This window comes from Haliotis rubra, unplaced genomic scaffold (genome assembly GCF_003918875.1).
Source record: "Haliotis rubra isolate DU_JTF1 unplaced genomic scaffold, ASM391887v1 Scf32, whole genome shotgun sequence".
Lineage (NCBI taxonomy): Eukaryota > Metazoa > Mollusca > Gastropoda > Lepetellida > Haliotidae > Haliotis > Haliotis rubra.
In genome coordinates, this window is record NW_025766991.1 from 1 (window position 1) to 12,535 (window position 12,535).

The window sequence follows — 12,535 nt, forward strand, 5'->3', positions numbered from 1 at the left end:
TCAAGGGACCTACAACACAGGGCAGAGACCTACAACACAAGACAGAGACCTACAACATAAGACAGAGACCTACAACACAAGACAGACCTTACAACACAAGACAGAGACCTACAACACAAGACAGAAACCTACAACACAAGACAGAGACCTTACAACACAGAAAAGAAACCTTACAACAAAACACAGAGACCTTAAAACAGAAGACAGACCTACAACACAGGACAGAGACCTACAGCACATGACAGAGACCTTAAAACACAAGACAGAGACCTACAACACAAGACAGAAACCTACAACACAGGACATAGACCTACAACACAAGACAGAGACTTTAAAACACAAGACAGAGACCTACAACAGAGGACAGAAACCTACAACACAAGACAGAGACCTACAATACAAGACAGAGACCTACAACACAAGACAGAGACCTACAACACAAGACAGAGACCTACAATACAAGACAGAGACCTTACAACACAAGACAGAGACCTACAATACAGGACAGAAACCTACAACACAAGACAGAGACCTACAACACAAGACAGAGACCTCACAACACAGGACAGAAACCTACAACACAAGACAGAGACCTTACAACACAAGACAGAGACCTACAATACAAGACAGAGACCTTACAACACAAGACAGAGAACTTACAACACAGGACAGAAACCTACAACACAAGACAGAGACCTACAACACAAGACAGAGACCTTACAACACAGGACAGAAACCTACAACACAAGACAGAGACCTACAACACAGGACAGAGACCTACAACACAAGACAGAGACCTACAACACAAGATAGAGACCTACAATACAAGACAGAGAACTTACAACACTAGACAGAGACCTACAATACAAGACAGAGATCTACAACACAAGAGAGAGACCTTACAACACAAGACAGAGACCTTACAACACAAACAGATCTACAACACAAGATAGAGATCTACAACACAAAACAGAGATCTACAACACAAGACATAGACCTACATCACAGGACAGATTCCAACAACACAGGACACAGACCTACAATAATGAACAACATGAAGTGAATAATGTCAAGCAAGACGAAGTTGTCTGAACTGAGGTTCATGGCTTCCATGTAACACAAGGAGATGTAGTCTTACTTGAAATACATCTTCTCTGCATCATCCAGTCTGTTTAGACGACGGTAACACAGTGCGATGTTGGTCATCAAATTACCCAATTCATGGTAAGTGCTTCCAAAGTGGATCTTCTCCAGGCCCTGAAGAAATCACAGGGAAAACTTGTTAACCAAAGATCCTAAGGATTGCTAAAACTTATCAAACCTGTAGAGGTTATGAATTCTTTGAAGAAAGTCCTCCTTGGGGTACATATAAGCATTTAAATGTCCACGAAAATTCCAACGACAGATGTAACTATATTTTTTCATAAAATATTTACAAAACCATAAACTCGTTTTTGTCTTGTGAGACCACCCCTACAGGGCCCCCTACAGCCAAGAGCAGGTAACTATCGCCGCCAACCTCGCGACCTCACTTTTCATGCTGAACGATCGGGTGACAGAATGAGGTGGAGGGAGATCAGAGCTCCCCTAAAGGAGGACTTTCTTCAAAGAATTCCCATAACCTCTACAGGTTTGTATAATTTTTCAGAAGAAGTCCCTCTTTGGGCAATATTATACATTAGACAGACTACCAAACACAAATGAAGCCGGAGTGGTATTCTGTGTGACAAAGTGATCCATAGATAGTAACAGTCTACAACCGCACGGAAATAGAGAAAATTAGGACTTTACCTATCAATTCGACCGCTGATGTCAATCACGCGAAGCGGACTAATGCTTAGGACCCCTACTGTCATAGCCTATATGCCGATTGGCTTGATCGGATATTACATCCCCAGTCAAACCCCACCCCCCGACCTAAGGTTCGGAGGGGTGTAAAAACCAGGAACTCGCCAATCCAAACTACTGTCAATAGCGCACAGCTTGCCAAGCGTGGAAAATGGAAAGTAAAAGTAAGGCACCGATACACCAATGAATAGCGAGACTGAAAACCACCACCAGATACCGTCACCGATAAAAGGGGAATGATAGAAACCCGACACCAAGTGCAAAGTATCTGGAAAGCTCAATCAGCTTGAGAGGTGCTACTCTGTCCACTGCGGAGAACCGTCTGGCCAAACCGAGCACGCTCATGTGAGGGTTTGTCCAGCTGATAATGACGGATGAACGTACTCGGTCGGTTCCAAATAGCAGCTGAGCAGATCTCCTCAATGGGCAAAGCAGCAGCGTAAGCCTTGGAGGTAGCTACTGCACGCACTGAATGAGCTTTCAACCCCTCGAGGGAGGATAAGTCCTTGTGTATGTAAGACATACAGATAGCAGACACAATCCACCTTGACAAGGTTTGTGTATTTGCCGGATGACCAGCATTGCCACCGCCATAGCAGCAGAATAGCTGTTTATCCTCACGGATGGACGCCGTTCTCTTAATGTATGCTTTTAAAGTCTTGCGGACGTCTAATACATGAACCTCACGGTTGGTGTTACCAGACGACGCAGGAAGCGTTAGGGGGGGAAGATCTATAGGTGCCGTAATATGAAATGCACTTTCCATCTTAGGGCGGTAAGAATCTGGTAAGCGGATACTTACAGAATCCTTATGAAACACGGTAAGCTCCGGGTCCGATGACATAGCATGTATGTCACCGACCCGTCTACCAGATGTAACCGCTACTAAAAATGCCATCTTCCAACTTAGTAGCTGGAGAGACAAATTTGCCAGATCTTAAAAGAGAGGACTGGACATCCAATCAAAAATGAGAGACAAGTCCCATGTGGAACTGGACCGACGGATGACCGGACGCAGTCTGTCCACGCCTGCTAGGAAGCGCTGCACCAGAGGGTGTTGCACTAACAGGGCACCCTCGATGGGAATGAGCTAGGCTGAAATAGCCGTGGAGTAACCTCGGATAGTAGACGCAGCTAAGCCGGACTCTAACCGAGACTGTAAAAACTCCAACACCTCTACTACAGTCGAAGAAAAGGGATGGAGAATCCCTCTGTTTCCACACCAGCGTGCATAGATTACTGGTGTCGGTCCACCACCGTCAGTGAGGAATGAGCCACTCCAGAGTTACCAGAATCTTCTCGTAACTCTCTGAGTGAGACCACAGCTGCAATAGCGCTTGCTCAACAGGTTGCTTCCTTAGGTGTGCACGCCAAACAATGTCCACTGTCGCCGCCATGTTGCCTAGCAACTGAAGCCAAGTTTGAGCTGAGGCCCTGGGGGACTGGAGGAATTGTAACACAATCCCCTGGACTTTGGGAATGCGGTCCCGAGACAGAAAGACTATGCCCTGTCTTGTCTCGAATCTCGCCCCAAGAAAACCAGATCCTGGGCGGGAACCAGTTCTGATTTCTTGAGGTTGATAATACAACCCAACTTGGTGAGAGTATCCATCACTGACTGTGTGGATTCCCGACTCAAGTGGGTAGCGAGTGCCCTGAGTAGTCAGTCGTCCAGGTACGGGTAACAAAAGTTCCCTGTGCCCTGGTGACCTGAGCTGGCACTAGCATGAGTTTGGTGAACACCCTTGGCGCCGTGGAGATGCCGAAGGGGAGAACACGAAACTGATAGCACTTCCGGAGGTATTTCCAAAACTCGGGGTGCATCGGTACATGGAGGTATGCGTCTTTGAGGTCGATTGATGTGAGCCAATCCCCTGCCTCTACAGATGAGATCACTGAACGCAGTGTCTCCATCTTGAAAGACGGCATCTCTATTAAATCATTCAGACTAGTGAGATTGAGAATGGGTCTGAACCCTCCATCCTTTTTGGTTACCAGAAAATAGGTGGAGTAAAACCCCAGATTTCCTGGCCCACCGGACCATTTCGATGGCTGCCTTGTCCAGCAATGACTGGACCTCGGCACGGAGTATATTTGCCTTCTCCTGAGAGTTTGGCACCGGAGTGCAACAAATCCCGGAGAAAGGAGGAGGGCCTCGCTTCCACTGCGGCATGTGGCCATCCCTGAGTGTGGACAGGACCCAGGGATTTGAGGTGACTTTCTCCCATTCCCGAATGAAGAGAGTCAGTCGGCCACCGACAGGGATGTCGGGTAATAGGCAGTGAATCCAGACAGTCGGCAGTGTAGCAACTGCTTGCAACGAGACCACCACGGGCTCCGGAGGATTGCTTACTGGGAAGCCGGGGCCGACTTCCACTTCCTCTGAAAAGGCTGCTCAGCGGAAGCAGCCTTGCCCTTGCCTTTACCCTTGCCCTTGCGTGCCTGAGCAGTCCACTTAGGCGCCTCCTTCCCCAATGAGGAAGGATATGCAGCGGCAAGGAAGGAAGGCCAGGCGCGACAGGTGAGGGATTGTTCAAGTAAGGGCTTGGAGTCCTTAAATTTACTAACTGCCTCCGCAGCCTCCCTGACACTGTCAAAGCTCCCAGGAATAGGGTGGAACCCATCCTGAAGGGCAGAGAGAGCAGTGCCTGCTGTGTAGCCGGTGAGTACCTGGCGACCGACAGCCATAACCTACGAGGACCCATAACCGCACTCATCCTCTGGCTTGTGCACGACCGGATGGCATCGCAGGCCAGATGAGAGTGAACCTCCGTAAGTTGCCTTGCAAGCGTGGACGACGACACGGCATCGTCCACGCCCCCCGGTCCACCAGCTGCCTCTGCAGGGCTGAGAGGTGAGCTGTGTGAACAGTAACCCGAAGCTGCTGCACGGCGTTGCGGTATTGCTCCTCAAAGGAGCGGTAAACTGACTTTAACACCTGGTTACTGGAGGAGAAAGGTGGCAAGCGCCGGCCCTGACGAGCCGATGCTTGGCTGTGGCCGGATGATCCCCCATTCCCCCAAGTAGTGACGGTTGAGCTCAGGGAGATCAAACCGTGACCGGCTACCTGACAGGAGAGGGTTGATTACTTCGCTTATAAGCGAAGGTAATATGCGTAGCCGGGTATTGGCAACCCGACACGGAACGAAGCTTCACCCGGAAGCCGGAACTCCGCGGGGTCGGGGCTGTCCGAGGAAACAACCACCTGAGGCAATACGGCAGCAATGCGCTCGCGCACCTGCCTCAGGGACGAGCTAAGACCCCCATCCTCATCCATGGCTTCCTCTTCCCGCTCCTCCAGGAAAGAGCTTTCTGTATCGACAGTCGGCTCCGAAGGAACAGAAGAAGGGCCCATGGACAATGACAGAGGATCGAGGAGCGCCGAATAGCCTGGCTTGACTGACCCTAGGCTCGAGGCCGAACCTGGGTGCCAAGACCTGAGGGAAGAGCCTGCCACGGTGGGGTTCCCCGGAGCGCCGGAAGGTACCGAGGGAACCGCCGCATGGGTGCCGGGAGCCATCGGTGCAAGACCTGATGGACAAGACCATGCTCCCCCAGAGGTAGTACCCGGCCCGGAGCCTAGGCCCGAGGTAGGGGTGCCTCCGGCAGACGACCCCAGCTTGCCACTCGACCCCGAATGGACACCAATCTCCTGCCGGAGACCGGACATCGCATCCATGATCAGTGAACGCACTGAAGTCATCTGCTGCTGCAAGAGAGAGGACACATCTGACAAAGTTAACGGTGCAGGAGTGGACTGTGCAGAAGTAGCAGGGGAAGGGGAAGAGGGGGTTCTATCCACCGACTTGGCCCGCTTACCGCCAACATTAACCACCGTGGAAGCACCCTTTTTGCCTTTAGAGTTTTTGGAGGGCGGGTCCAACACCCAAATGTCCTTTCCCCTCCAAGTTCGTGTAGAACAGAAAGTCTGCAGAGCGACTTTTAATAGTTTTAGGGGAGAAGGCTTGGCACTTGGGACACTTCTGGGCATCATGATGCTCCTCTGCGAGGCAGCGTAGACAGACCATATGGGGTCTTTGGGCAGAATGTTAATGCCGCATGAAATACAAGGCCGGAACTGTAACAAACAGGACCAGGTAATGGTAACTGTTGCCCAGTAATATCTCTAGATATATACGCATATATGACACACCAAAAATAGCAAAAAAGGAAACCGCTCAAACGACAACAAATTTGCCAAAACGCTAGAGCATATTTAAACCAGCTTAACATGTATCATGAACAAGCGGAGAAAATGCAAGCTATGTGTGCTAACATACAAAAGCGTAATATACCGCAGATACAGAAGTACATGCTAAATTACCAACGTCGACTTACCGTATTTCACTGAAAGCGAAAAATGATACGGCAGCCTAGCATATGGTAAACATATACACACAAACATCCAAGCTGTGCAGGCACCAAGCCTAACACACGCTGGGGACGAATGTAGGCCACATGGTCCGCCATCTTGCCTGCCATAAGGCTGGAGATGGGAACCGACCGGCAAAGTTACAACAATTTATGAATGAAAAAATAATCCTATAAATTCCATCTAGCGCCCGTGCGGAAGAAAAGGAACCATACATACAGTATTTGACTCTTTCTCACTCATATTTTCCAAGGGAAGAAGCACAAACTTAAATGGAGCACACACACGTCTTTCAAGATGAAAGACAGCATGAAAAATAAGGTGCGAGGTTGACGGCTAGAGTTAACTGCTCTTGGCTGAGGGGCCCTGAGGGGGCCCTGTAGAGGTGGTCTCACAAGACAAAAAGAGTTTTTTGTTTTGTAAATATTTTATTAAAAGAAATAGTTACAACTGTCATGGGAATTTTAATGGACATTTAAATGCTTATATGCTCAAAGTCATAGAAACACAAAACATGTAATTTTCTGATTAAAATTGATATTTTATACTTATCCTGACTCATGCTACTTGCTTGTCTTCTTCTTCTTGCGAACACAGTGGAACACTTGTATCTCCCAATTGAAGTTCCCTTCAATGTAAAATCACTAATTAGTACTCACCACGAGTTATCTGTCCCCTCAAAAGCGCGGGAACGAGGGCGCCACCTCCTGCCATGTGCCTCACTCTCACCTTATATAGTGAGCCCAACACTTGAATTTTCAGGGAAATCCAAAGTGTTATGTGGTGAGGACAGGAGGGATTACCTCATGAGTCAGGATAAGTATAAAATATCAATTTTAATCAGAAAATTACATATTTTTCCTTATCCTGACTCATGCTACTTGCTGTAGAATCCGGCCGGAAAGCGGAGGGGAATATAGAATACTTTGGATTTTAGATAATTAGTGATTTCTGTAATGACTGTAATAACCCTTATGGGAACTTCATAAAGGCACTGAATTGATGAATTCCTGCTGCTAACTTATCAGCTGCCCTATATGGGTTATTACAATATAAATATTAAGATAAAAGTATATACAACATGAATACTATGCTTAAGACTAATAGACTTAAGCTTGACAATATGATAGCATAAACTTCATAGAGTTTGTTAGCTAATATACTTTTATGATATATCCATAGTACTGAGCTTAAGATATGATTAAACTTAAGCTAAATATATAATAGCAAAAAACTCCATAGAGTTTGTTAGCTAATATACTGTTATGATATAACAACCATAGTACTGTGCTTAAGATAATAAATGAACTTAAGCAAAATATATATAGCATATAGCTATTTAGTACTGTTATAAGATAAGTAGTAAAATCTGTAAGATTGACTTATCTTCTCCGAGGAACTGTCAACTGTTGTGCAAGGACCATGGGCCCGAAATGGTGAATACCTGAGACGTCCTCGGTGGTGATATCGCTCAGATAATGGTTGGCAAACACCATATCGGATCTCCAGAAACAACCCTCCATTATGGTATTCAAAGAGCAGTTGCCGTGAAGAGCAAGTGTCGATGCTAATGCTCTAATTTCATGAGGATTAGAAGCTCTTGGAGGGTCGAGTCCTGCAGCCTTGTAGGCACGTAGTATGACAGTTCTGATCCAAATGGAGATAGTAGTACGTGAGACTTCAGTCTGCATAGCTGTAGATAGAGGAATAAATAATCTCTTGAATTTTTGTCTCCTCTGTTTGGATCGTTGGAAATATATTTTCAGTGCTCTTACTGGGCATAGTGATAGATCCATCGTATCATGAGGTCCAAGTATAGATGAGAGAGCTGGGACATGGAATAACCTGTCTGGTTGGCCTGGTAATTGGTTCTTGGCAATAAAATCCCAACGTAGTCCCATATGCACGATGTTATGAATATCATCAAAGCGTGTTCTCTCGTAATCCAATGCGTGAATCTCTGACATCCTGGCAGCCGTAGCTAGAGATAACAGGAACAAGGTTTTCTGTGTCAGAAATTCGAACGATGTAGATTGTAACGGTTCATATGCCTCACTTGTGAGGTGTTGGAGCACTATATTTAGATCCCAAGCTGGAGCGTGAAATCTGCGTTTCTGATCCTCCAATCGGAATGCTCGTAAGGTGAGTAACTCTGGGGTCTTGGTTAGCTTGACACCCGTTCTCATAGTTATGACAGAGCTTATTGCTGCAAGATAAGTGGACAAAGTTGAGCCTTTTAGATTCTTAGTTTGTCGTAGATAACATAAGTAGTCCGCCACTTGAGTATGAGTAGCATATCTGGCTGTAAATCCTTTCTTTGCAGCAAAATTGACAAAACTGTGCCATTTGTCATCGTATAAGTTGCGAGTTGAGTTACGCAGTGCAAGCGTGACTGTTTTTGCCGCTCTGGCTGAATAACCTCTCTTATTCAGACATGCCTTGATACAATCCATATGTGAAGTTGGAATACTTCTGGTTTTCCGTGCACTTGTTTGGTGTGCGGATGTATCAATAGATTCGAGCGTTCTGGAACTTGTAGAATTGGTTGTCCGATTTCTTGAATAAGATTTGGAAACCACGTTCTTGCTGGCCAGTAGGGCGCGACCAAAATCAGATGGAGGCTCTGCGTTTGACTGATTTTCCGTAAGACTTGTTGGATTAACGCTGGTGGTGGGAAAGCATACGCGTTGAGTCCCTGACATGTATGTTTAGATTGTCGATTAGATCGAATAATCGGAAACATAGAGACAGTAGGTTCGGTGACCTTGTTGGTTTATGTGACATTTGCTCTCTTGATTGCTCCATAGGCCTGACGCTGTCTTGTAGGCGAGGTGGGCTCCCCAACCTTGTAGTGACGCGTCTACGTAGAGATTTGTTTCCGATTCCAGCTCTATTAAGGAGACGCCTACGCAAACATTCAATCTCTTGGTCCACCAGAGTAGATGAGGTTTGACGTGATCTGGTAGACTGAACGGTAGAGGGTCCTCGAGATGCGCATTGATGAGGACTTGTAACGGACGTAATTGAAGCCTGCTTCTGACTGTCAAGTCTTGGGCTGATGTGAGTAGTCCCAATAGGATCTGCCACTGTTGTAGTGGTAGCGGAGAGAGTAAGGCTTGTGGGATTAACTGTTGGATCTTGATCCATCTGTCCTCCGGGACTACTATACGATTCTGGGCTGTTAGAAATCGTATACCTAGAAATTGCAGATCTTGCGTTGGTTCTAGGTCCGACTTGAGTAGATTTACTAACCATCCTAGTTGAGTTAGTAACTTGATTATAAAGTTCAGCTGTAGTCTGAGACGCTGTGGATCTGGATCCACTTGTATCCCGTCGTCTAGGTAAAATGCGCTGCGAAGACCTTGACGATGTAGGTATGCGACAATAGGCTTCGTCACTCTTGTGAATACCCAAGGGGCGATGAGATTCGGAAGGGAAGTACTTTCCATTGGTAATGTTTCCCATCTAGGAAAAATCTTAGATATTTCCTTGAATTGGGATGATCGGAATGTGTAGATATGCGTCTTGCAAATCTATGCTGGCCATGTAATCTTTGGGACGAATTAAGAGCCGAAGTTGCGGTAAGTGTATCATGCGAAACGCTGGCGGGATGCTTAGATAGTCTTTGTTGAAGATGCTCATGTTGTATATGAGACGAAACTTTTCCTTGGAATTTTTCTTGGGCACTAGGAAAACTGGGAAGTAGAAACCTGGTACGATGTTTCGTTGATCCAGAACTTCTAAGGCCTGTTTGTTTAGCAGAGTAGCTACTGTTTCTCTTAACATAGGTAGTTGTGCCGGTTGAAAGTTGAACCTTGGAGGGATGACTGTTAAAGGAGGTATGGCCTTGAGTTGTATTTGATATCCGTGCTGTAGGATGTTGGATACATAAGGATCTTGTAGTAATCCCAGTTTTCCCAGTGCAGCTGAAGGTGTCCACCCACTTGAGAAGGTTGTACTGGAACGGCTGGGGATGGAAGACTCCAGTCGTCCGAACCTGTATTTCATCGTCTAAATCCGCGGGAACCTCTGGATGATCTGCCTCTTGCTGATCCTCCTCTGAAATTGCTGTATGGGCGACGAAAAGATTCCCTGGGACCTTTTGCTGTAGCCAATTTCTTGTCCCGTGCTTTCTGTAGTCCAGAGAATATAGACTTGCCAGAGTATCTCAAGGATGATTGCTTAATGACGTTCGCTAACGTATCCATGGACTTGATCATAAGCACCTCTCTAGAGTCCTTAGACACCTCTTTGGAGACCTTGTCTATGTTACCACCAAAGAGTAAGGGCGATGACCACGGGCAGCGTAGAGTGATTCCGTCAGAATTGATTATCCCAATTGCAGGAGGCTAGTAGACCCTTGACTCCAGCCATGGTAGTAGCTTCAGTAAGCTGACAAGTGATCTGTAAGGAACTGATGGTCTCTTTTTCTGCATGAGTAGAGCCGAGTAGATCATTCTATCTTCCTCCTCTGTAGAATCTTTGAACTTGGTGATGAGAGTTTCATTGACAGTTCTAGATCTATTCAATCCAAAAAACATTCTCCTAGAAATGGTATCCAACTGGGCTAGTTTGGGATCGTCTATTCTATAATTTCTGGACTTGGCATCACTGATTAACTTAAAATTGTCATCAATCTCTTGAGCCTTGAAAAAGGAGTCCATATTGTGACCTGCAAATTTCTTGCATGTTGAAAACCGGAAATGTGTTGATTGGAATTTCGTAAGATTTGGTAAAGGCTGTATCCAGATTAGCTGGAACCGCTGCTATCGAGGTCAATAGGAGGTAAGGAGATAGTGTCCGCGATCATCTTCCTTCATCAAATAAGTATGAGCTGAGTTCTCGTTCTTAGATCAGGGGAAGCAAGTTCCAATCCATTCACCATCCAGTATCTAATTTCTGCATCTGAGAATAATGACACCTTCTTCCTCTCTTCGACGAGGATCACATATAATAGAGTGAGGTGGAGTCCTAGATCTGTAAGAAGATCGACGAGAAGATTGTGGTGAACGGACTGACGAAAGTGGCTAGTATAGGGAGACCTTGGAGAGGACTTCCTCAGCTTAACAGCTGGTGGCTTCGGGCGGAAGCTCGACATGAATCCCTTCTAGATCTTCTGGGTGAAGATGACTTGGAGCCACTTAACCTTCCTGATGGCCTCGGGAAGGAAGGTATCGAGTCAGAGTCCGAATCATTATATGGGAGCCTGCTTCTCGCGAATCCACCCTGTGTTCTACAGGGTGTGAGCTCGGTGAAGCACTCCTCCTCCGCGAAGCCCTTCGCAACTGGTGAGGATCTGGATCTTTCGTGGAGGCGGCCTGGGACGTTCTTCGCGAAGGCTTCGATACGGGCTGGGTTGCCCTTCGTGGAGGTGCGTTTGTCGGCTCTAGGGCCCTACGTGAAGTCATAGCGGGCTCTGGGGCCCTACATGACTTATTATGGGTTTGGCTCTGGGGCCCGTGGCTCTGAGGATTCTGTAAACCGTATCGGTCTTCCATCAACATCATGATTTGGTTAACCAGGTCGTCTGGGACGGTCTGCGCTGGTTTTGAGGGTGTCCTCTCTGTGATAGTGATGGGACCCTCAGTTATAATCTCAGGCGTCAGCGTACGCATCTCTGGTATGTCATCGGAATGTCATCATCATATAAACACAATTCTGAAACAGGTAGAATGTCAGAAGCAAAGTTTTTAGTAGCCTTCGTGGATTTCCCTTTTGACGAAGCTGTAGACCTGGGGGTTCGGAGCGTACGTTGAGACGACGTGGAAGCTCTTCTAGTCTTAGACTGTGATGATGGAATGTCCTGGGATGCAGGTCGCTTCTTGGATATAGCGGACTGCGTCCCACGCTTCTCCCCCGAAGGTAACTCAGGCGGAACACCAGACGGTAGAGGGTCGTCCGCCAACAGTTGATAGGGTATAACTGACTCTGATCTATTAGCCATGACTGAAGATTGTTTTCGAGATCTATCTGCCGCCCGTCTCTCAAGGCGGAATATAAATATTTATCAAAGGCAGAATTAGACAAATTAATACATAATTTGCAGTGTGAAACAATAGAGCATGGAGTTATGCAACTAGGGCATACTAAATGCGGATCGGCAGCAGAGTAACGTAATTTACAAACAGTGCAGATTTTCATTAACGCAAACTGCTGAGCAAACACGGCGAACCGTGAATAAAGCAGCAGAAACACGAATAAATATCAATGCATGTTGAATAAGGATACTAGTTACACCTCTATAGATGAATATAAGAGGTAACAAACTAAATATAAATAAAGGATATAGTGTGTAGGGAGACACAGGCGCTCTCA

At 46.5% G+C, this 12,535-nt stretch overlaps 1 protein-coding gene across 1 annotated transcript in view; it reads right to left on the reverse strand.

Annotated features, from left to right (window-relative positions):
* Positions 1–920: 920 nt before the first annotated feature.
* Positions 921–12,535, reverse strand: part of LOC124283731 — a 31,570-nt gene continuing 19,955 nt past the window's right edge. Inside the window, exons 13-14 of the mRNA XM_046719754.1 lie at positions 1,139–1,257; positions 921–957 (exon numbers count right to left, since the gene is read on the reverse strand). Of these exons, the coding sequence (XP_046575710.1) occupies positions 921–957; positions 1,139–1,257 (156 nt within the window). The remainder of the gene's footprint in view (positions 958–1,138; positions 1,258–12,535) is intronic.